At 42.4% G+C, this 24,269-nt stretch overlaps 1 protein-coding gene across 4 annotated transcripts; it reads right to left on the bottom strand.

Annotated features, from left to right (window-relative positions):
• Window positions 1-4,045: 4,045 nt before the first annotated feature.
• Window positions 4,046-23,245, bottom strand: mxra7 (matrix-remodelling associated 7). 4 transcript variants are annotated; one of them, XR_002256526.2, is made up of 5 exons: window positions 22,546-23,245; window positions 8,046-8,205; window positions 7,667-7,769; window positions 6,655-6,743; window positions 4,046-5,337 (listed from the first exon to the last, which is right to left on the bottom strand). XR_002256526.2 is itself a non-coding variant. In XM_020495532.2 (4 exons), the coding sequence occupies exons 1-4, from the start codon at window positions 22,948-22,950 to the stop codon at window positions 5,223-5,225; spliced, it is 783 nt and encodes a 260-aa protein (XP_020351121.1). In that variant the 5' UTR covers window positions 22,951-23,245; the 3' UTR covers window positions 4,046-5,222. The 4 variants fall into 4 exon arrangements, 2 of the variants coding, with proteins under 2 accessions (XP_020351121.1, XP_020351122.1); XR_004211588.1 differs by having other exon boundaries at window positions 22,564-23,245; XM_020495532.2 differs by lacking the exon at window positions 6,655-6,743.
• Between the last annotated feature and the right edge of the window lie 1,024 nt (window positions 23,246-24,269).

Here is a 24,269-nt window from a genome sequence, read left to right as displayed (position 1 = left end):
TGTGTGTCTGGAAGGAGAGTTTACAGTCTAACCAGACACCTAGGTATTTGTAGTTGTCCACGTATTCTAAGTCAGAGCCGTCCAGAGTAGTGATGTTGGACAGGCGGGCAGGTGCAGGCAGCAATCGGTTGAAGAGCATGCATTTAGCTTTACTTGTATTTAAGAGCAATTGGAGGCCACAGAAGGAGAGTTGTATGGCATTGAAGCTTGCCTGGAGGGTTGTTAACACAGTGTCCATAAAAATGGGTTGTGAGCCCCTCAGCCGTTGGTAGCGGGTACTTGTCGGGAATAATCTCTTTGTTCATGGCCCTGCAGTCCATGCAGATTTGAAGATCACCTTTTTAATTGGGCGCAACGACCAGGTTAGAGACCCAAGGACAAGGTATCAATGGGCTTGATGATGTCATCCTCCAGGAGGTTGTCAAGTCCCTTGAGAATGGGCTTCCTCCACAATGGCTGGATTACTGGCTTGACCTCTTTGGTGACTGTAGGCCAATGGACAAAACCTCTGAGGTTACCTAACCCCTCAAACAGTTGTGAGTACTCCATACACACTGGTGTAGGCAAGTGCTGCACATGTGCAATCCTAGGGCATGAAATAAGTCCAGTCCCAGGATGTTAGCGCCATCTATTGCAATGCAGAACTGTGTGGCCAGTGTGGATTTGTAACAGACTGGCAGTGGGACAGTCCCAATGATTGCGATAGGTGTGTGGTTGTAGATTTAGAGGGATACTGCTGGTCTCTACAGTGGAACATGTGAGAAGAATGATTCTTAAGTGACATTGTTCAAAAGTGACACTTTTGCTTCAGTGTCACGGCCGTCAAAAGAAGTGGACCAAAGTGCAGGGTGGTGAGCGTACATTTTATTTTATTTTAAAATGTTGCCAACAAAACAACAAACGAAAGAAACAACCGTGAAGCTTACAGGGCTAAGTGCCACACACAAAGTTAACTACCCACACTGAAAGGAGGGAAAAAGGGCTACCTAAGTATGATTCCGAATCAGAGACAAGGATAGACAAGCTGTCCCTGATTGAGAACCATACCTGGACAAAACAAAGAAATACCAAAACATAGAAAATAGAACATAGAATGCCCACCCAAATCACACCCTGACCAAACCAAAATAGAGACATAAAAAGCTCTCTAAGGTCAGGGCGTGACAGTATCCCCTCCAAAGGTGCGGACTACGGCCGCAAAACCTGAACCGATAGGAGAGGGTCTGGGTGGGCATCTATCCGCGGGGGTGGCTCTGGTGCGGGATGTAGACCCCGCTCCAACTCTGGCTCACCCTCCTTTGGTAGCGCCTCTGGTGTGGGGACCCTCGTTGCGGGCCCCGGACTGGAGGCCATCGCTGGAGGCTCCGGACTGGATGCCGTCGCTGGAGGCTCCGAACTGGATGCCGTCGCTGGAGGCTCCGGACTGGAGGCCATCACTGGAGGCTCCGGACTGGAGGCCATCGTTGGAGGCTTCGTGCCATGACTCCTCACTGGAGGCTTCTTGCCATGGATCATCACTGGAGGCCTCGTGCCATGGATCATCACTGGAGGCTTCTTGCCATGGACCATCACTGGAGGCTTCGTGCCATGGATCATCACTGGAGGCTTCGTGCCATGGATCATCACTGGAGGCTTCGTGCCATGGATCATCACTGGAGGTTTTGTGCCATGGATCATCACTGGAGGCTTCGTTCTGGGCGCAGGCACAGGACTCACCAGGCTGGGGAGACACACAGGAGGCCTGGTCCTTGAAGCAGGCACAGGACTCACCGGACTGGAGAAACACACAGGAGGCCTGGTGCATGGGACGGGCATCGGATACACTGGGCTGTGGAGGCGCACTGGAAGTCTCGAGCGCAGAGCTGGCACAACCCGTTCTGGCTGGATGCCCACTTCCACCCGGCAAATGCGGGATGCTGGCACAGAGCACACCGGCCTGTGAATGCTCACTCGAGACACCGTGCGCATCACCCCATAACACGGTGCCTGACCAGTCACATGCTCCCCACGGTAAACACGGGGAGTTGGCTCAGGTCTAAATGCTGACTCCGCCAATCTCCCTGTGTGCCCCCCCAAAAAAGTGTTTTGGAGCTGCCTCTCAGGCTTCCGTGACCGGGTCTTGTCCCCTGCCATTCTCTCCTCCCCGGTCCAGCTCGTCCTCCAGGTTGGCACACGCTGCTTGGTCTCTTGGTGGTGGGTAGTTCTGTCACGGCCATCAAAAGAAGTGGACCAAAGTGCAGCGTGGTGGGCATACATTTTCTGTTATTTTAAAATGTCGCCAACAAAACAACAAACGAAAGAACAACCGTGAAGCTTACAGGGCTAAGTGCCACAAACAAAGTTAACTACCCACACTGAAAGGAGGGAAAAAGGGCTACCTAAGTATGATTCCGAATCAGAGACAACGATAGACAGCTGTCCCTGATTGAGAACCATACCTGGCCAAAACAAATACCAAAACATAGAAAATAGAATGCCCACCGAAATCACACCCTGACCAACTCAAAATAGAGACATAAAAAGCTGTCTATGGTCAGGGCGTGACATTCAGTGTCAGATGATCAGTCTCTAACAACAGTTTCTCCCTCAGTGGAGCACTTTATATTTTTTTAACGAACTGAGCACCTACAAACTCGTTTTTGAGTGGTCCGAATATGCATGGTCCCACTAGCTCTCTCAAGGAGGAGACAAACTGTGCTACGGACTCACCCGGCAGTTGAGCTCTTGTCTGAAGAGAAAACGATGCATGATCATACTTCGTGCGCCACTGTAGTGTTCCTCGAGAGCTTGGAATGCCAATGTAAACTTGTTATCCACTGGCTGTAGAGTGGAGAAGACAAGTTGTCCCTCAGCTCCGAGACAGTGGAGTAAAATCTCCTGTTTTCGTGCATTGGCAGCTCCATGCAGATTGATAGCTACCGTATACAACTGAAAGGATTGAAACCAGGGATTCCATGGAACAGGTGGATCTCCAGGGACAGGGAGAAATGGAGATGGTGGAGGTAAGCTAAACTCGGCCATCTTTGTCACCAAATGTTACAAATGCAAGGAGGCTTGTCGTGCAATTAAACTGAACACCTTTACTTCAGGTCAACATGTTAACAACTCGCAAGCGCGCAGTTTAGAGGAAACATTGCTTATAGGATACTTCAGATGTGCTTATGGCACACACTGTTAGGTACTGGTACGGATCTGTACCCTTAAGGGTACATATGTGCATTTTTCATTATGTTGATGACCGTTGAGCACTTAATTTCTCCACTCCCAGTTCTACAGTCTTTGTAAGAGCTTGTGAAAATCAAGAGCTGCAGTGTTAAGAGCGTTTACTGTGTATTTGTCATTAACTTAATGGCAGTTGGTCACCAGGAAGATAGTTAATTTTTCAATAATTTACTCTCAGCTTGCTGCAAGAAGTTATTGTAAAATTCACAGTAACTTACTGAGGCTGATCTCTGTCACGCTCACTGGCCTGATTGTGTAGCAGGAAGGTCAGTTTGCAGCCAACCAAGAGATTCAGGCCAAGTGAGTCCCAAGTGTGCTCACCACAAAGAATGCTTAGTAGTTGTTAACTAATGTTAAGCTATCTTGTAATGAAAAAAGTTCAGTGAAAGTACAATAAGTTACTGGCAGCTAGTTTCCAGTTCGGTTTGATAAAATTCACAGAAACTTCCAGGCAACTAACTTCCATTAAGTTACTGTGAAATGCACATCCTCTTAACACTCCAGCTCTTTATTGTCACATGCTTTTACAAAGACTGCAATACTGACAATGTTAAAAGAGGTGCTCAACCTTTGACAACGTATCCATCAACTACTTAAACCGATACAACACTGCCACTGACGGTTGGCATAAATACAAAAAATGTAATAACTTGTTTCATGTACTTTCACTGCAACCTGTAGTGTACTCAAAACTTATAGTAACTATTTAACAGAGTAGCATTTCATGGCATAAAGAAAAACATGGTGGAGAGAGAAAGAACAGGATGATTCTTGACAACCATCACAGCAGTAAAGAACCCTGATACAATGATGACACCATTACTTGTATCAAATACACTGTGTTTATTGTTTTGAATGGTATTAAACCATTAAGTACCATTAAGAAGTAATAAACAGCAGTATCTAATGTACATAGGAGTATCTAATGTACATGTTTGTGATTGTGCCAATGTTGTGTTTGCTTGCACAGAGCTGTCTAGAGAAGGACATCTGCTGCATTGGAAATGGTAGGAGTGATAGCGATGGGTGAGAGAAGGATTTGGGCGAGGAAAGGTAGGGAATAGGTGAAAGGAGAAAGGTGCATTCAGATAAGTGTATGTTGTTTCACCATGAGGCTTGCCGAAACTATTGGCTTTCATGGGTGTGTACGGTATAAGAACCTCTTAGATCAGTGGTATTCAAACTCTCAGTCGGGACCCCATTTTTCTCCCAATAATATCTTGCGACTCCACCCCAAATCTAATGACAACACCTTCAAATCTGTAAATTTAGATTTTTACATCAACAAAAAACCTTCAATTAATTATATTTTCATCTCTTATCAAAATGAAGAAACCAATAAATACATTTACTCAATAAAATTGTATTTTTCAAATGATCTTTCTCAAAAACGTTATATTGTATATTGTCCCATACAATAATGTGTAATCTTGATTTTTTGTTACGAAAAACTATACAAAAAAACGAAATCATGTTGGCGACACCACTGCAGTTCACCTGGTCGCGACCACGACTTTGAATACCAATGTCTTAGATTGTATCAGACCAATCAAATGACTCAGGTCCAACTATCCAAAACCTTATTGGTTATTTCAACGCCCCAGAGTCTTCAGAGAAGGGTATGCGGTTCAAAATAGAGTGGACCATTGAAACAATGCCCCCTTAATCATCTTGATTGTCAGTTTCATGTGGGATTAACAGAGTAGAGTTTGGGGAAAGTAGAGTTAGAATTAGTACAGAAAACTAGTAGGGTGTGAGTAGAGTAGGGCTTCAGATGCTGTAGTCAGTTGTAGTAGCGTGTGAGTAGAGTAGGGGTTCAGATGTTGTAGTCAGTTGAAGTAGGATGTGAGTAGAGTAGGGGTTCAGATGCTGTAGTCAGTTGTAGTAGCATGTGAGTAGAGTAGGGTTTCAGATGCTGTAGTCAGTTGAAGTAGGATGTGAGTAGAGTAGGGGTTCAGATGTTGTAGTCAGTTGTAGTAGGGTGTGAGTAGAGTAGGGGATCAGATGGAGTAGAGTCTGAGCTGCTCCTCCACGTCTCCCTCTGACACCTCCCCAAACGTCTCCTGGTTCTCCTTCAGCAGCTGGAAGATGGCTGCCAGCTGCTCCCGTTGCACCCTGGGAAAAACACACAGGTAAACCAATCTGAGTCTCCACCCTGCTGCTCTCACCTGGTCAATGACAGAGATAGAGCCCACAGGGACAGAGGCAGGTAAAAAAAAAAAAAAACTCTAGTATACACACATGCACAGATGGTTAACGACAAGTGGTTCATGATACAGGTACAGAACATAGGTCAGCAAAGCTAGATGATGGTACAGCCCAGCCAAGCACAGCCAAGTGCAGCATGGAGAAACACAGCCAACACAGAACAGGGAATATGGTGTGAGCAAATTGGCCACTGAACCGATCTCTAAAAACAAAAACATATGACCAGGCGGAGGGTGGTATCATACAATCATCCTACACGCCTTGTCTGGATCAAATCTGAAACAAAATACAATAATTGCATTGTTTGCTCTAAATTATCAAACCAGCAAGCCAGATGCAAAATAACTACCAAATAGAGTTTGGTGAGCGGATTGACATTTATTGGGACGAGTCTTGTCCTGGAGGCAGAACTAAGCGATTTCCGCTAGATGGGCCAGCTGCAAAGTCAAAATTGTCTATATTGTAAAAATCGTTTTTAAGGTTAGGCATTAGGGTTAGCAGTGTGGCTAGGATTAGTGTTAAGGTTAGGTTTCATATCAGCTTTTATGACTGTGGCTGTGCCAGCTCTAAAATAAATTTAAAAAGCTCTAGTGACCCCTCTGCAGAGCTGCCTCCAGAACAAGACTCATGACAAAAAAACAGCAAACTGCTTTTGGTGATGCAATGCACCACCTCTTGGTCAAATGGGGAATTGTCATATGAGTTGTATCAAATAGGGGAAGTGTCATCTGGTTTGAGGCGATCCATCAACTGTTAGGTCCCAATCAACACCTTACCCACCCCTGAGAAACACCTGATTTATATTTAACACATGGGAACCATGGCAACATCCTCAGGGGAGCTGGGGGGATGGAGCAGGAAAGAGGAGGAGGAGGGGGGTAATGGTTGAGGAGCATGAGGTACGGATGAGAGACATGGGGATATGGGACTGGTCCAGTCCTTGAGGGCAGCAGCATCTGCTGGTCTCTCGAGGAATGCAGTTGAGAGACATCTGGTATAAGCGTGAGGCCAGGGGACTGGATGGTAGGTCACTAGATGGCCATGCTTGAAAAGACAAGGGGCTTCAGAACTGAAACTTTTAGATACCTTTGCTTTTTGGTGTCAGTTTAGTTTAAGGTTAAAAATCACATCGGAGGTTAGAGTTTAAGCACATCAATCTGTTCTAGCATGGTCAGGCAATGAAGACCCTAATGAATTAGCGCAATTCTTATGTTCATACATTACCATGTTTTTACTACAGCCCTGTCTGTCTGCATGTCTGTCTGTCTGTCCGAGGGACTTACAGAGAGGTAAAGTCAGTGGTGAACTCTACCCTGCAGAAATAGAGAGCAGGACACAGATGTTACAGACAGACACCAGGCCTGGGTGCGTCTCTGAATAGGAGGCCTAGGTTTCTGCTGGAGTAAGATGAAGCTGCCCTGGAACACTGATCTAAGGTCAGTTTTGTGTTATCTCCCTCAACTCATGGGGGTGTTTCCTTTTGTTCTTTCTTTCTTTTTTTCCTGTGCCTTGTTTTCGGAGCCCTGGTCCTAAGTCCCCAGTGGTGCCGTGGATAGAAGCAGCTGCTAAGCACAGCCAGCCTCACAGAGACAACACACACTGACACACACTGACGCTTGGAGAGGAGGAGAGGGGCTGTAAGGTAGCAGAGGACGCTGGACAGCAGTGGGTTAAACAGTGGGAAAGACAATTTATAATGGCCATGTCCAAAATCTGTCTTGCGTACTACTTACTAAAACTACATACTGTGTACTAATCGTACTACATACTATTTAGGATGTACTGTTTAGTTCAAATGTATGCAGTAAGTAACAAATAATAACATACTAAGCTCGTCCATACTGAGAAAGTGCCATGTAATGCGCAATTGTTCTTGTTCCACGCCATTAATTTGTTTTGGTAGAGTGTGTCCCCTATTCTGATTATCAGTTGTTGTCAAACGCACATGGGTCTGAAAAGACAATTATATTCTTCAGTGTACAGCAAATTCTACTTGATGAAAAGCTGAAAATAGTATGTCACCCTGGTATTTAAAGTATACTAATTTTTGAAAATGTCACATCCTATAAAACGTTCTATATTCGCATACCCAAAAAGCCTACTATTTAGAACGCAAGTGTGGGTACTCGGACACGGCCAGTTACTGCTGGTATGCAGTAGCAGTTGAATATGGGGAAAGGGGAGGAGACTAGGAGAGGAAGCCCGCCAGAGAATTGAGATGCAGCCCAGCACTGACCTCTGTTCCTCCTCCAGCTCCTCTTTGGTCATCATCTTCTCCATCTGGCTGGTCCGCAGCATGCCAGGGACGTATTTCAGGGGCACTTCCACTACCTCCATATCTGCTGAGAGAAAAGGCTCTCTTGGTGCTGTTTGAATCCCAGTGGTCATTCACCAGCCCAAGTCCTGAAGAGCTACATGCTGTGCATGATTTTTTTCCCAGCCAACAGTAACACACCTAAGTCTACTGATCAACTGATCACCAAGACCTTGATTAGCTGAAATCAGGGTGTGTTATTGCTAGGCTGAAACAAAAGCTGGCAAATTGTATAAGTCAACCGGACCAAAGTTGGTGGCCATTGCTCTATCCACAGTGATTGAAGCAGTGGCTTACTCACCGTTGCTGTACTCTGGGCTCTCTGTGGCACCCCCTGTCTGTCGGTAGGAGAAAGGGCACAGTAACGACCCCCCCTCAGGGAACTGTAGGTGACCAAAGTCTCTACCTGGAATATCCACTGGCGCTGAGGCAGGGTTTGAGGTCGAGTACCGTTGGCCAGACTGTCAGAGAGGAAGAGAAACAGAAAGGGAGAGGTTGAGAAACATTGGACTAAACCAGAAGTTCCCAAACTAGGGGTCACGACCCCACGTGGTTTTGCCTGATATGAAAATGGGGTCACAAGAGAATTTCCAAAATCCGGAGAAAATTCTATCAATAATATATATTATTCCCACGGTGAATGGCTAGGCCCGCTACGCTATGAAACCACACACTATTGCAGAGACTTTGATTTTACTGGCTGCAATTAATATGGTGAAAACAATGTGTGGGGAGGCAGAGGCACAGAAACTCACATCAATACCTTTGTCAGATAACACTGTTAAACGAAGAATCTATGCTATTGCTAGCAATCAAGAGGAAACTCTGACTGAACAACTCAAAAACTCCTAATGCTCTCCAAATGGACGTTAGTTGTGAGGGCCCAGATGCCCATACATTGACTTATGTTCGCTATACATGTCAGGGGATGCTACTCACAAGGACATATTCTTCTGTCTCACGATTCCCGAGCAAGAAACGGCACAGGGGATGTTCAGTGTGCTGCGTGGCAATATTCACGAACAACAGATTCCATGGGATCGAATGGTGGGCTTTTGCACAGATGGGGCTCCATCTATTGTGGGACAGCGGACAGGCCTCTACACTCTAGTTATGAATGTGTCTCCCTCTGCCATATGGACGCATTTTATGAGAGAAACTGGCGGCAAAAGAGCTGAGCATAGAAGTCGGAGATATACTGCAGCAAGGGCAGCAGGTAGCCTAGTGGTTAGAGCATTGGGCCAGAACCAAAAGGTTGCTGGATCATATCCCCGAGCTGACAAGGTAAAAATCTGTCGTTCTACCCCTGAACAAGGCTGTTAACCCACCGTTCCCCGGTAGGCCGTCATTATAAATAAGAATTTGTTCTTAACTGACTTATATCCTTAAATAAAAACAATAAAAATAAAAAAAAGGTAAAGGTAACTACATCAAACCGCATCCACTGCGCATACGCCTGTTTGCAAAACTATGTGGAGATATGGGATCAGAACATGACACAGCCTGGTCTCATATACTAGACGTAAATGTAAATCCGAGAGACTCAACATGGGACCAACGTAAAGTGTTGGTCCCATGTTTCACGAGTTGAAATAAAAGATCCCAGAAAAAAAGTCCATACGCACAAAAATCTTATTTGTGCACAAATTTGTTTACAAGCCTTTTAGTGAGCATTTAGCCTTTGTCAAGATAATCCATCCACCTGACAGGTGTGGCATATCAAGAAGCTGATTAAACAGCATGATCATTACATAGGTGCACCTGGTGCTGGGGACAATAAAAGGCCACTCTAAAATGTGCAGTTTTGTCACACAACACACAGATGTCTCAAGTTTTGAGGGAACTTGCAATTGACATTCTGACTGCAGGAATGTCCACCAGAGTTGCTGTCAGATAATTTAATGTTAATTTCTCTACCATAAGCCATCTTATTTCTGCACAAACTGTTAGAATCCGCCTCAGGGAAGCTCATCTGCATGCTAGTCGTCCTCACCACGGTCTTGACCTGACTGTAGTTCGCCATTGAAACCGACTTCAGTGGGAAAATGTTCACCTTTGATGGCCACTGGCACGCTGGAAAAGTGTGCTCTTCATGGATGAATCCCGGTTTCAACTGTACCGGGCAGATGGCAGACCATGTGTATGGCATCGTGTGGGTGAGAGGTTTGCTGATGTCAACTTGAGTAAGGCAGCTCCAAAATGCTGGTGTTTCTGCCTAGCTCTGTTATGGTGGTTCAGCCAGCGAAAGCACAGCACGTAGGTGTTAATTTTGTCACCACAGAATCTACATGGAGAGCTAGGCAGTTCAAGCCCACTTGGGTGCTATCATAGATTTACATTAAGTGCCCATCCAAGAAGGCTCAAGGTCATTGGCCACAGATAAAATTGCTCCGACAGGGGAAATACATTTTTGAATGGTCATCCTACTCAGAATTCTAAGTCGGGTACTCTGGCCTCTTTCCAAAGCTCCAACCTGAACATCCGTGGTGGAAAAGTACCCAATTGACTAAAAGTAAAGATACAGTACCTTAATAAACATAGCAAAAAAAGAAACATCCCCTTTTCAGGACCCTGTCTTTCAAAGATAATTTGTAAAAATCCAAATAACTTCACAGATCTTCCTTGTAAAGGGTTTAAACACTGTTTCCCATGCTTGTTCAATGAACCATAAACAATTAATGCACATGCACATGTGGAACGGTCATTAAGACAATAACAGCTTTCAGACAGTAGGCAATTCAAGTCACAAAATGTAGGACACTAAAGAGGCTTTCTAATGACTGAAAAACACCAAAAGAAAGATGCCCAGGGTCCCTGCTCATCTGCGTGAATGTGCCTTAGGCATGCGGCAAGGAGGCATGAGGACTGCAGATGTGGTCACGGCAATAAATTGCAATGTCTGTACTCTGGAGCGGGATCGATTTGGAGGTGGAGGGTCCGTCAAAGTCTGGGGCGGTGTGTCACATAATCATCGGGCTGAGCTTGTTGTCATTGCAGGCAATCTCAATGCTGTGCGTTACAGGGAAGACATCCTCCTCCCTCATGTGGTACCCTTCCTGCAGGCTCATCCTGACATGACCCTCCAGCATGACAATGCCACCAGCCATACTGCTCGTTCTGTGAGTGATTTCCTGCAAGACAGGAATGTCAGTGTTCTGCCATGGCCAGCGAAGAGCCTGGATCTCAGTCCCATTGAGCATGTCTGGGACCAGTTGGATAGGAGGCTGAGGGCTAGGGCCATTCCCCACTGAAATGTCCAGAAACTTACAGGTGCCTTGGTGGAAGAGTGGGGTAACATCTCACAGCAAGAACTGGCAAATCTGGTGCAGTCCATGCGGAGGAGATGCACTGCAGTACTTGATGCAGCTGGTGGCCACACCAGATACTGACTGTTAGTTTTGATATTGACCCCCCCTTTTTTTCGCAGACACATTATTCCATTTATATTAGTCAAATGTCTGTGGAACTTGTTCAGTTTATGTCTCAGTTGTCAAATCTTGTTATGTTCATACAAATATTTACACATGTTAAGTTTGCTGAAAATAAATGCAGTTGACAGTGAGAGGTTTCTTTTTTTTATTTTTATATATGCAGTCCCATGTGAAAGCAGAGTTTTGATGGTTGACACTAAAAAGAGGAGGATCCCAACTGCTACTATGTTTATTTCTCAGCTGCTCCATTATAAACCCAGAGAAGTATACCAGGCTTAAAAACGAAATGTGGGAATGTGGCCTCCATTCGCTATCAGAGTGTTTATTTATATTTATTTATTTCACCTTTATTTAACCAGGTATTTATTTTACCTCCTCTTCTTCCAGTTCTCTGCTGCAAATGACTGGAACGAACTACAAAAATCACTGAAAATGGAGACACATATCTCCCTCACTAGCTTTAAGCATCAGCTGTCAGAGCAGCTCACAGATCACTGCACCTGTACATAGACCATCTGTAAATAGCACAAACAACTACCTCATCCCCTACTGTATTGATTTATCTTGCTCCTTTGCACCCCAGTATTTCTACCTTGCACATTCATCTACTGCACTTCTACCAGTGTTTAATTGCTATATTGTATTTACTTCGCCACCATGGCATATTTATTGCCTTACCTTCCTTTTTCCCCCTGCTCTTGTTCCTGCCCGTTTGATAATGGGCCATTCTAAAACTAAACACATTTTACATATTAGTAAAGACAATATTAAATTGAGAATAGTCTCATGGGTGAAAATATGATCACTTGATGAAAGAACACAATGAATGTACAGCCGTAGCTACACTGGAAGGCCAAAAAGATCAACAACCGCCCAAGTCACTGCCTGTTCCCCCTGCTTCCATCCAGAAGGCGTGGTCAGTACAGGTGCATCAAAGCTGGGACTGAGAGACTGAAAAACAGCTTCAATCTCAAGGCCATCAGACTGTTAAACAGCCATCACTAACATAGAGAGGCTGCTGCCAACATACAGACTCAAATCTCTGGCTACTTTAATAAATGGACTTAATAAAGGTATCACTCGTCACTTTAAATAACTCCACTTTATATAATGTGTACATATCCTACATTACTCATCTCATATGTATATACTGTATTCTATACCATCTACTGCATCTTGCCTATGCCGCACAGCGATCGCTCATCCATATATTTATATGTACATATTTTTATTCATCTCTTTACATTTGTGTGTATAAGGTAGATGTTATGAATTTGTTAGATTACTTTGTTAGATTACTTGTTAGATATTACTGCATTGTCGGAACTATAAGCACAAGCATTTCGCTACACTCACATTAACATCTGCATGTGACCAATAAAATTTGATTTGATTTGATTTAGCCAAGGAACAGAAAGCAAGCTTTTTTTGCGACTTTTTCAAATAGTCAATAGGCTATAATCTTTGCAGCCCATATATGTTTATATATTCAAGACATTCTAAGGTTTGTATAATTCAAATTTGCCAAATAACTCTTCATCTAGTGTATGGGACCTGTTTCAAATGATCTCTTTTACGCTCAACAGAGCCACATAATTTGCATACTTCTTTATTCTCAGGAATAAAATAAAATATCCTTTTTGATTTTATTCAGCTAAGTTCAATTATATTATTCTTACTTTAAAATCATCTATTTCAGCCACAGATGACAGATGTAGAAAATCAAGCACACAACCATGCAATCTTCATAGACAAACATTGGCAGTAGAATGGCCTGACTTTCAACACCTGGACTACTATTCAGTCGTGTGGTCAGGTGCCACAAAGAGGAACCTTGGGAAAAAAGAACATTCCTTAAATGTACATGGAGAGCTAACATTAATCATATGCATGTAAATCTCTCATGGCTCAAATATGGAAGAGAGATTGACTTCATCACTACTTGTTTTTGTAAGAAGTGTTGACATGCTGAATGCACCGAGGTGTCTGTTTAAACTACTAGCACACAGCTCAGACACCCACGCATACCCCACAAGACATGTCACCAGAGGTCTCTTCACAATGCCCAAGTCCAGAACAGACTATGGGAGGTACATAGTACCACATAGAGCCATGGCTACATGGAACTCTATTCCACGTCAGGTAACTGATGCAAGCAGTAGAATCAAATAATTTATTTTTATAAAACTACACCTTAGGGAACTGCGGGGAGTGTGAAGAGACACACACACACAGGCAGAGAATCACATACAGATGATGACATTCTACACACACGTACACATGGATTTGTATTGTAGATATGTGATAGAGTAGTGGCCTGAGGGAAGACACTTAATGTGTAAAAAGTGTTTTTAAATGTAATATTTTAAATTGTATATAACTGCCTTAATGTTGCTGGACCCCAGGAAGAGTAGCTGCTGCTTTGGCAGGAACTATTGGGGATCCTTAATAAATACAATAATACAAATGTGCACCACAAAGTCTGAACAGTATAGGCTAAGTTCTGAGGGAAAGAGGGACCAAATTCTTAGGGTGAGACACATGGACGACTAACAGCTTACTACACAACATACACTTAGAATAATTTTTTTATTTTTTTACTTTCCACAAAGCAAAAACAGATTTGTAGAAATTTTGGCAAATGTATTCCATATAAAAAAACAGAAATACCTTATTTACATAAGTATTCAGACCCTTTGCTATGACACTCAATTGAGCTCAGGTGCATCCTGCTTCCATTGATAATCCTTGAGATGTTTCTACAACTTGATTGAAATACACCTGTGGTAAATTCAATTGATTGGACATGATTTGGAAATGCACACACCTGTCTATATAAGGTACCACAGTTGACAGTGCATGTCAGAGCAAAAATCAACAATGAGGTCGAAGGATACAGGATTGTTCTCCGAGACAGGACTGATCTGGGGAAGGGTACCAAAACATTTTTGCAGCATTAAAGGTCCCGAAGAACGCAGTGGTCTCCATCATTTTAAAATGGAAGAAGTTTGGCCCCATAAAGACAGGTGACCAAGAACCCGAGAGCTCCAGAGTTCCTTTGTGGAGATAGGAGAACCCTCCAGAAGGACAACCATCTATGCAGCACACATGCAGAATCATGCTATGGGGATGTTTTTCAGCAGCAGGGACTGAGAACCTAGTCAGGATCAAGAGAAAGATGAACGGTGAAAAGTACAGAGAGATCCTTGATGAAAACCTGCTTCAGAGAGCTCAAGACCTCAGCCTGGGGCGAAGGTTCATCTTCCAATAGGACAACGACCCTTAGTACACAGCCAAGACAAAGCAGGAGTGGCTTCTCTGAGTGGCCCAGCCAGAGCCCAGACTTGAACCTGATCAAACATCTCTGGAGAGACCTGAAGATAGCTGTGCAGCGACCCTCCCCATCCAACCTGACAGAGATTGAGAGGATCTGCAGAGAAGAATGGGAGAAACTCCCCAAATACAGGTGTGCTAAGCTTGTAGCGTCCTACCCAAGAAGACTTGAGGCTGTAAATCGCTGCCAAAGGTGCTTCAACAAAGTACAATTTAATCCATTTTAGAATAAGGCTGTAATATAACAAAATGTGGAAAAAGTCAAGGTATCTGAATACTTTCCGAAGGCACTGTATATCCCTGGTATATTACATCATTTATGTAGCAGCATACAAGGAGTAGGCCTATTTTTGGACTCATCGTTGTTGTGCTGAGCTCACTTGAACAGGAAGGTGGCACAGTTGTCCTTGTGGGCAAACTTTGTCATCAAAATCTGGCATTCTCTGGATTTATGGTGCTGGGAACTCAGGAAAAAACGAGGTTGAATCATGACGTCAGTGATCTTCAGGTCGGAAAGTCGGAGCTCTAGAAAGAGACCTGAGTTCCTGACTTGGAACTCAGAGTTGGATGACCGTTCAAAACGTATTTTCCCAGTATGAGCTCGTTTTTTATGCGAGTTCCCAGTTGCCTTGAAAGCACCAAAGTCAAAGTTCTGAGTTCTCAGTTGTCATGAACATGGCTGAAATCATGCTGAATGTATTCAATCTGGCCATGGTGTTAAGTGTGAATGTTTATCCTTTTAAGGTTGGAAAAGGTACCCTTTCAGACAGATGTTTCAAATCCTTAAACCCAGACTTGGAACATACACCCTCTCCACCAAATAGTGATTGCTTTGCATCAGTTAGCCACTGATTCCTTCCAAACCACTTACTGACGAATTTGTGATTTCTGACTTGTTTTGTAACATTTATGGCCGATGAGCACCGATACATTTTATCTATACAGAACAAAAATATAAACACAACATGTAAAGTGTTGGTCCCATGTTTCATAGGCCATCAGACTGTTAAACAGCCATCACTAACATAGAGAGGCTGCTGCCAACATACAGACTCAAATCTCTGGCTACTTTAATAAATGGACTTAATAAAGGTATCACTCGTCACTTTAAATAACTCCACTTTATATAATGTGTACATATCCTACATTACTCATCTCATATGTATATACTGTATTCTATACCATCTACTGCATCTTGCCTATGCCGCACAGTGATCGCTCATCCATATATTTATATATTTTATATGTTCTCAAATGTTGTGCACAAATGTGTTTACATCCCTGTTAGTGAGCATTTCTCATTGACCAAGATAATCCATCCACCTCACAGGTGTGGCATATCAAGAAGCTGATTAAATAAAATGATCATTACACAGGTGCACCTTGTGCTGGGGACATTAAAAGGCCACTCTAAAATGTACAGTTTTGTCACATAACACAATGCCACAGAGTTCTCAAGGTTTGCAATTGGCATAGTGACTGCAGGAATGTCCAACAGAGCTGTTGCCAGATAATTTAATGTTAATTTCACAACCACAGACCATGTGTAACCACGCGAGCCCAGGACCTCCACATCCGGCTTCTTCATCTACGGGATGGTCTGAGACCAGCCACTCGGACAGCTGATGAAACTAAGGAGTATTAAATCCCCTTTGTGGGGAAAAACTCATTCTGATTGGCTGGGGCTGGCTCCTCAGTCATGTGAAATCGATAGATTAGGGCCTAATGAATTTATTTTAATTGACTGATTTCCTTATATGAACTGTAACTTAGTAAAATCATTGAAATTGTTGCATGTTGTGTTTATATATTTTTTAAATCAGTATATCATTCATCTTTATATGACAAGGATCGAAAAGTATTTGCCAGTAGACTGTCAACGTGATTCATGATGATGACTGCTTGCTAGCTAGCTTGCTAAGATTTTTTAAGTATGATGTTGACATGATCAGCCTAATCAAAGCTACAGTAGATATAACGTGATTTTATGTAATTTTATCTGTGGTCAATGACCTTGTGCCTTCTTGGACGGGCACTTCTAATGTAAATCTATGGCAGCACCCAAGGGGTGAATATGTACAGTATATAAATATAAATATGTATAGTATTTTGCTAAACAGGTACGGTTCAAAACAGGTGGGGCTCGTCCCAACCTGCCCTGAATGACGGGTCGCCACTGATATTTAATTAGTATTTTTTATTATTGATTTTTTAAAATTTTATTTAACCTTTATTTAACCAGGAAGGGCTCATTGAGATTAAAATCTATTTTTCAAGAGCGCCCTGGCCAAGATAGGCAGCACAAAGTCATTACAAAAAAAATACAGACAGACAACATGAAAAACTACAAGTAATCTAGTAAAAACCATTGAATTCACAAGATTATAAAACAGCAAATTAAAAACATTGACAGGTCAGGGAATCAGCCTCAAAATCCTTCATCAATGATCTAAAAACACCAATCGGGACAAGTTCTTCCAGTTTAAAAGTATTTTGTAAGGTGTTCCAAGACGATGGCGCAGAGTACATAAAAGCCCTTTTACCAAATTCAGTTCGGACATTTGGAACAGTTAGCAGGATAAAGTCCAGCAAACGAAGAGAGTAGCCACCACATTTCTGAACAATAAAAATGCACAAATAAAAAGGTAGTAAACCCAAAATGGCTTTGTAAATAAAAGTATACCAGTGACTGAGCCTACGAGTGACTAGAGAAGGCCAGCCAACCCTGGTATACAAAGTGCAGTGGTGCGTAAGGGTTTTGCAGTTTAAAATAAATCTCAAAGTGTCATGGTAAAGAGTGTCAATTGATCTCAAACACTGAGCGGAAGCATTCATATATAAAATATCCCCATAGTCTAGTAAAGGCATAAATGTAGCTGATACTAGCCTCCTTCTAGCTTCAAAAGAAAAACAGGCCTTATTCCTAAAATAAAATCCCAATTTCAGTTTAAAATTTTTTGTAAGTTGTTGAATATGCAATTTAAAAGAGAGGCCGTCATCAATTAAAATTCCAAGATATTTATATGAGGTTACAACCTCAATCTCCTTGCCCTGACAGGTAGTAATAGGTGAAAGGTTCAGAGGTCTATTTCTTGCATTAGAAAACAGCATTAGTTTAGTTTTCTCAGTATTGAGGATAAGCTTCAATTGACACAAGGTATGTTGAACAGTATAAAAAGCAGTTAGCATGTTCTGGAAAGCTTTTGTAAGAGACAAGGCACAACAGTAAATAACAGTATCATCAGCATAAAAATGAATTTATGCATTTTGGACATTTTTGTCTAAATCATTTATATAAATAGTGAATAAGAGAGGACCAAGTACAGAGCCTTGGGGCACACCATTCAAGACAGACAATTTAACAGACATAAGCCCATCAAATTGAGTGCACTGAGTTCTATCAGACAGAGAGTTAGCAAATCATGCAACTGCATGCTCCGAAAGACCTACACTCGACAATCTCTGCCTTAGTGTAGCATGATCAACTGTATCAAAAGCCTTAGAGATCAATAAAAAGTGAGACACAGTGCTGTTCTTTGTCAATGGCTTCAGTGATATCATTTAAAACCTTCATGGCTGCTGTAATTGTGCTATGCTTCTTCCTGAAGCCCGATTGGTACATTGATAAAATAGAGTTAGTAATATTAATATTAAAACATACAATCTACTTGCAGTGAAGCCGCTAAACATTTACATTACATTCAGTCATCTAACATACTCCAATCCAGAGCGACCCACAGAAGCAACCAGGGTCAACGCCTTGCCCAAGGGCACGTCGACAGATCTCCCACAAGGTCAAAATGGGGACCGAACCAGCGACCTATCAGCCACCGGCCCAAGTCCCCCCCCCCCCTCAAGCCACCGTCCCCCAATGCACCAACAACCAACAAAATTAACAAAAGACAAAAAGGAGAAAAACAAAGGAAAACAGAAATCAACAATGCAAAAACAAAAGACATCAAGGACATCAAAAAATCATAACAGCAAGGCCAACTGAATACGTTTCAGTGCATTGTATGGTACTATTTGCATGTGTGCACATTTGAATGCGAGTGTGTGTATATGCATGTATACACGCGTACAAACACCTGCGCGGCATCAGCCTCTGGCAAACAGGCATTCGATCTCCCGGGCGGCAAAGTGGTTAAGGGCGCTGTACTGCAGCGCCAGCTGTGCCACCAGAGACTCAGGGTTCGCGCCCAGGCTCTGTCGTAACCGGCCGCGACCGGGAGGTCCATGGGGCGAAGCACAATTGGCCTAGCGTCGTCCGGGTTAGAGAGGGTTTGGCCGGTAGGGATATCCTTGTCTCATTGCGCACCAGCGACTCCTGTGGCGGGCCGGGCGCGGTGCACGCTAACCAAGGTTGCCAGGTGCACGGTGTTTCTTCCGACACATTGGTGCGGCTGGCTTCCGGGTTGGATGCGCGCTGTGTTAAGAAGCAATGCGGCTTGGTTGGGTTGTGCATCGGAGGACGCATGACTTTCAACCTTCGTCTCTCCCGAGCCCGTACGGGAGTTGTAGCGATGAGACAAGATAGTAGCTACTAACAATTGGGGAGAAAAAGGGGTAAAATTCAACAACAAAAACAGGCATTAGATGTAACAATGTTGCCCCTCTGTGTTATTTACTTACTTTTTAAAATTTGTCTTTACTTTTGACTTTTAACTTTTAGACAGTCATTCAATCCCCCACCTAGCAACTCCACTCCCACTTGTCTCCAATTTCACTTCCCAACCCTCACCTTCCCTCAACCCATCCCACATATCTCTGCTGGCCACCCTCTTCAGATTTCTATGCGCCATATATCTTCCAACTACGCTGTGATGTTTAACATAGAATTGGAATCTATCTAATCGAATTGAATCCACAGATTGTGAGTTGAAGATAAATAATTTTGCTAAGATTATTAGTATATTAGTAATATTTCCATAAACAAGAGAAGTATTTACTTCTCCATGGTTGCAGGAACTTGTCTATTAATACTAGTTTTCTATTTCTATTTGTTGTGGAGAGCTCATTTCTATCTTTTATGATATGAATAACAAGTGTGTCTATTTCACCGTTAGCCCATTCTTTAGGTAAACTGCAAGGTAATGTAAAAGTTGTATTTTTATAAAGATCCAATACGTAATATTGTACACTTATCATGATTAGATTTTAGTCCAGAAAAGTTATCTAGATCTTCAATGAGACATTGCAGGGATCGAGCTTATATGACCAATATGAAAATTTGTGCACTCACTACTGTAAGTCACTTCGGATGAGAACATCTGCTAAATGACTCAAATTAATGGTCAATTACCACAAGACCGGCAACGATTGTGAGTGACTGATCTACAAATAATAATTAGTTATTTATGATGCAAGGTTCTTTCTAGATCAGTCAGTCGACAGTCGCCTGCACTGTCAGCTGCAATTGCGAACAAGCCCATTGAGTTGGCTGTGTAGCAAACAGTGTAGACTTATTGGTCCAGAAAGCTGCATATAATGTGCATTACCTGCAATACCTACCTGACCATGGAGAGAAGTGGTGTATTCTGTTGAGGGAATCTGTACTTTATACAATTGTAATGTGTTGTTGTCTCATGTAACTAGGTCTGGATAAGAACATCTACTAAATGACTAAAATGTAATGTAAAATGTATTCTGTGACTAATATAATATATAAATTATATTATATTTGAATATACGGTTGGGTAAATTACTTTTAAATGTAATCCGTTACAGTTACGAGTTACCTGTCCAAAATTATAATCAGCAACGTAATTTGTGGATTACCCCATTCTCAGTAACATAATCTGATTACTTTGATTACTTTTCCCTTAAGAGGCGCAGGCTAGCGATTTTCGTCATGAATCCTTTTCTGGAGGCAGTTCTGCAGAGCGGCCAGTAGTTGGCACAGCCAGAAAATCAGATGATTTTATTATTTTGTTGTCATGGAGGACTGATTGAGCTCATTGCGTCGAGTTGAAAAAGAAATGCTGCTTTTGGAATGGCATGCATTGAGCACTACCGAAAAGTGCTATTTGCATATGAACAATTAATGCCATGTGCAGCATTTGCTATAGGCCTATTGTTAACGTTTTTGTTTGTGACACTTTGATATCTCGATCATTTGCAGCTGTGGAAGTCTATCAAAAGTGCGCATATGTGGTTAGGCCTATGGACTTTGTGGGGGGTGGGGAATCAGTACGAATTAGATTGAGCAATAAAAGCCCTACTCGTGGACTTCTTAAATTAAACAAGTTTTTGGAGCACTACAACACGGTTCAGTTCAGAAGAGAGGAACTCCCTTAAATTGTATTCCATAGTTTGGGATCCGTACTGCGGCTGTTGCAAGAGAGCATTGTTCCACTGGCCGCAATCTTCTTCAATTGAACCATTATTGGGTTAAAATACACATATACATTTGTGAACAGCCATCAACAACAACCACAATCGGTACGGAGCAAATAGTTAAATGAGAGAGCAGCAGTGTAATTCCCATCAATGTGCTATGTAGATATCAATAATAATTATATCCGTATCGCCAGTAGTCTACACCACTGCTGTCGTCTTTACCTCCAAGTGTTTGTTAAAATTGGATAATCTTTGGATGCCGACAGCAATCGCACCATTGGAAGACATGCTGTAGCCTACAAAAACCCATACCTGCTATTTTCCCCACGATCTATCAAATTAATTTGGTATCACTAACCAGGTCTCCATCCAACCTTTTTATGAGTAACGTAGTTTTCGGATAAAACATGTCATGATAGGCCTGAAAGAAATTGTAGGTAAACGTTCCAAATGTCGACAAAATAAATATGTTAGACATGGTGGGTTCTTTTTGTGTCGGTAAAATTAATTTTGCGAGAAATGTCCACTACAATGTCCACTACAAATGTCCACTACACTACAGCATACAGTTTATTAGGCTACAGATTAAATAACTTCAAGGGGTGGTGAAAGTGCAAGGTGATGAGGTTGATGCTCCTTTCCAATAAATATCAACGGGTTTTATTCTGGTAACATGATCATCTATGCTTGGCTGCTTTTTGACAAATAAAAATTATTTTACTAATTTGTCCATAATAATCTCATCATGTTGGTAGCCTATCCGCACTATTTATGAGCTGTTGGCTAGAGCACACCTGCCAATACCAGAGTAGACACGCTCGCTATAACTAATTTTTTTGTTGTTTTTGAGAAAACCATCAGTAATGTTGAAAATGCGATGAAACATTTAATTTTTATTTTTTTATTAGGTACATGGGAATTTAACCGCAAAATGTATTTTTATGTGCACTACGTCATCACGCACAGACTTTTATCCACACGTCAATTTGATGGAAACACATCTCTAGTGAGAAAATTTGCATATTGTTTTATACCGATTTTTTATACTTGCATGAAAATCTGTTGCCAATTGAATGGAATAAATATCGAGGATCTTATTCTGGTGACATGATCATCGATGTTTGGCTGCCGTTTGACAAATAAAAATAACCTCGCTCCTGTCCATAATAATCTCATCATGTGTAGACTATACCTGCACACCCTACCCTGCACAGTAGGCTTTTTTTTTTAAAGCAACCGTTTTTGTGACACAACTATAGGAAGAGTTGAAAATGGGATGGAAACATATTGAATTTTAGATTTTTATTCGATACATGAAAACTTAAACTGAAAAAGTACCATTTTTGTGCACTGTCATCAAGCACAGATTTTTATCAGCAAAAAGTATATTTGGTGAAAACACCACTGGTTGGAAAATGCACATATTTTCTTATGTGGATTCTAGAGTATTCCCATTCAAATCTGTCACCACTTGGATAAAAACCTACCTATTCAGAAAAAAATAAGTGTCAAATATTTTTTTTCGCAAACATCTCTTCTGAATTGAAAAGTAATCCTATAAGTAATGTTTTCAAATATATGTAATCGGATTACATGTATAATGTAACGGATTAGTTTTATTGTAATCCGCTACTCCCCAAACCTGATGAAAAATATTAGGCATATACACTACTCATACTGAACATTATATTAGCCTACCATAATGCCAGATTTCACCTTTTTCTCGTGAGCAGCATGGGTCCTAACTTCTGCAGCGGGCAGCCCCTCCTCCTCAACTGTCCTTCTGTCCGCTGCCATCGGATCCATTATTTTTCCGACAGATCGACATTCACTGTCCTCCTCCGATTTGTCCGTTAAGGTTAGCCCTGCTGCTGTCCCCTGTTTCTCCGTAAGATTTACCGACGGTCCTGATTTAGCTAATCCCGTTTTCACATCCTCTCTCCCGGACTGCGCCAAAGATCCCTCCCCTGAGTGATCCGCTTTGGATGCAGCAGAGCCAGAGGACGAGACAGTAGAAGTATCGTTGTTGCTGAACAATGCTGTCACCAGAATAATAGCGAACAGCGTGAAAAGAATAGCAGGCAATATAAAACTTAATTCCATTGTTGCAGACTGAAAGCGAGTCGACTTTTCGAGCCAGCAAAATATGACCCGTTTGTCCTTTTGTCTTCTATTTTTGTCTGTTATAAAACATGTAGGCTCTACAGCCTATACCGGAGAAATACCGTTAAAAAAGCCTCTCCCTGGTATCCTCACTCATGCAATTGTCAGTCGGTTTGCCTACCCTGCATCCCGTTCGCTTTGTTGCTGAAATATTAGCCCACCGACAACCGCGTCCACTGTAGCTCCGAGACAGTAGTGGGAGAAAAAATGTACTGTACTTTGATCGCCTTGACACGCCTCGAAACGAAACGTAATTTCCTAAGGCCACGCCTCCATAGCTAATACTTTAGGTAAGCTTCACCCAAGTAGCACCAAAACACACAGGACAGGATAAATAGGGTGACCATCACATTGCAAGCTTCTCACTTAGTTGGTGCTTTACAGGTAATCCTATCAGTGGAAAGTGAGCATATTTGTGACCCGTGGCGATTTCAGCATGTAAATATTGCATGCCAGCAAAGCAACTATACAACACGAATACATGAATTGCACTATAATGGTGCCCACAAACTGTTATGGCCTACATAAAGCTGTCCTTACTGAATTATTGCCCCGCTACATAAGGCTATCAGTGGAGCCTCTGGCAGCGAAACCGTTCACTACAGCCTTGAGTCTTCTTGGGTATGACGCTACACGCTTGACACACCTGTATATGGGGAGTTTCTACGAATGTTCTCTGCAGATCCCCTCAAGCTGCCAGGTTGGATCGGGAGGGTCGCTGCACAGCTATTTTCGGGTCTCTCCAGAGGCTCTGGCTGGGCCGGCCACTTCTGCGTTGTCCTGTTGGAAGGTGAACCTTCACCTGCTCTGGAGCAGGTTTTCATCAAAGATCTCTCGTGCTTTATGCAACAGCATACAATACATATTTTTGGACTCACTGTTGTGCTGTGCTCACTTGAACAGGAAGGTTGGTCCTTCTTACTCCATACGTTTTTCTGACACCCGAAAGTAGTCATTACATTGTGAATGCTTAGCAGGACAGAACAATGGTTCAACTCACACAATAAACACGGACTCACTAAACACAAATGCCCGTGTGTGCCCGACAATCTGTAACTTAAAAATAAACAAGAAAATGGTGCCATCTAGTTTGCATAATATAACGGTATTTTAAATGATTTATACTTTCACTTCTGATACTTAAGTATATTTTAGCAATTACATTTCGATACTTAGTTGTATTAAAAGCAAATACTTTTAGGCTTTTACTCAAGTAGTGCTTTTTACTGGGTAACTTAATATTTATTGATTTTACTTTT

Source organism: Oncorhynchus kisutch, linkage group LG11 (assembly GCF_002021735.2).
Source record: "Oncorhynchus kisutch isolate 150728-3 linkage group LG11, Okis_V2, whole genome shotgun sequence".
In the NCBI taxonomy this organism is placed as follows: domain Eukaryota; kingdom Metazoa; phylum Chordata; class Actinopteri; order Salmoniformes; family Salmonidae; genus Oncorhynchus; species Oncorhynchus kisutch.
This window is presented reverse-complemented; position numbering and strand designations above follow the sequence as displayed.

Bases quoted from the DNA above. Each gene is read 5' to 3' on its own strand.
- mxra7 (XM_020495532.2), bottom strand. From the start codon at position 22,950: ATGGAATTAAGTTTTATATTGCCTGCTATTCTTTTCACGCTGTTCGCT. The intron at 8,206-22,545 runs GTAGGCTAATAT...CCTCTCTGACAG, and splicing joins AGGTGAAATCTGGCATTATG to TCTGGCCAACGGTACTCGAC. The intron at 7,770-8,045 runs GTGAGTAAGCCA...TTCTCTCAGCAG, and splicing joins GAGCCCAGAGTACAGCAACG to ATATGGAGGTAGTGGAAGTG.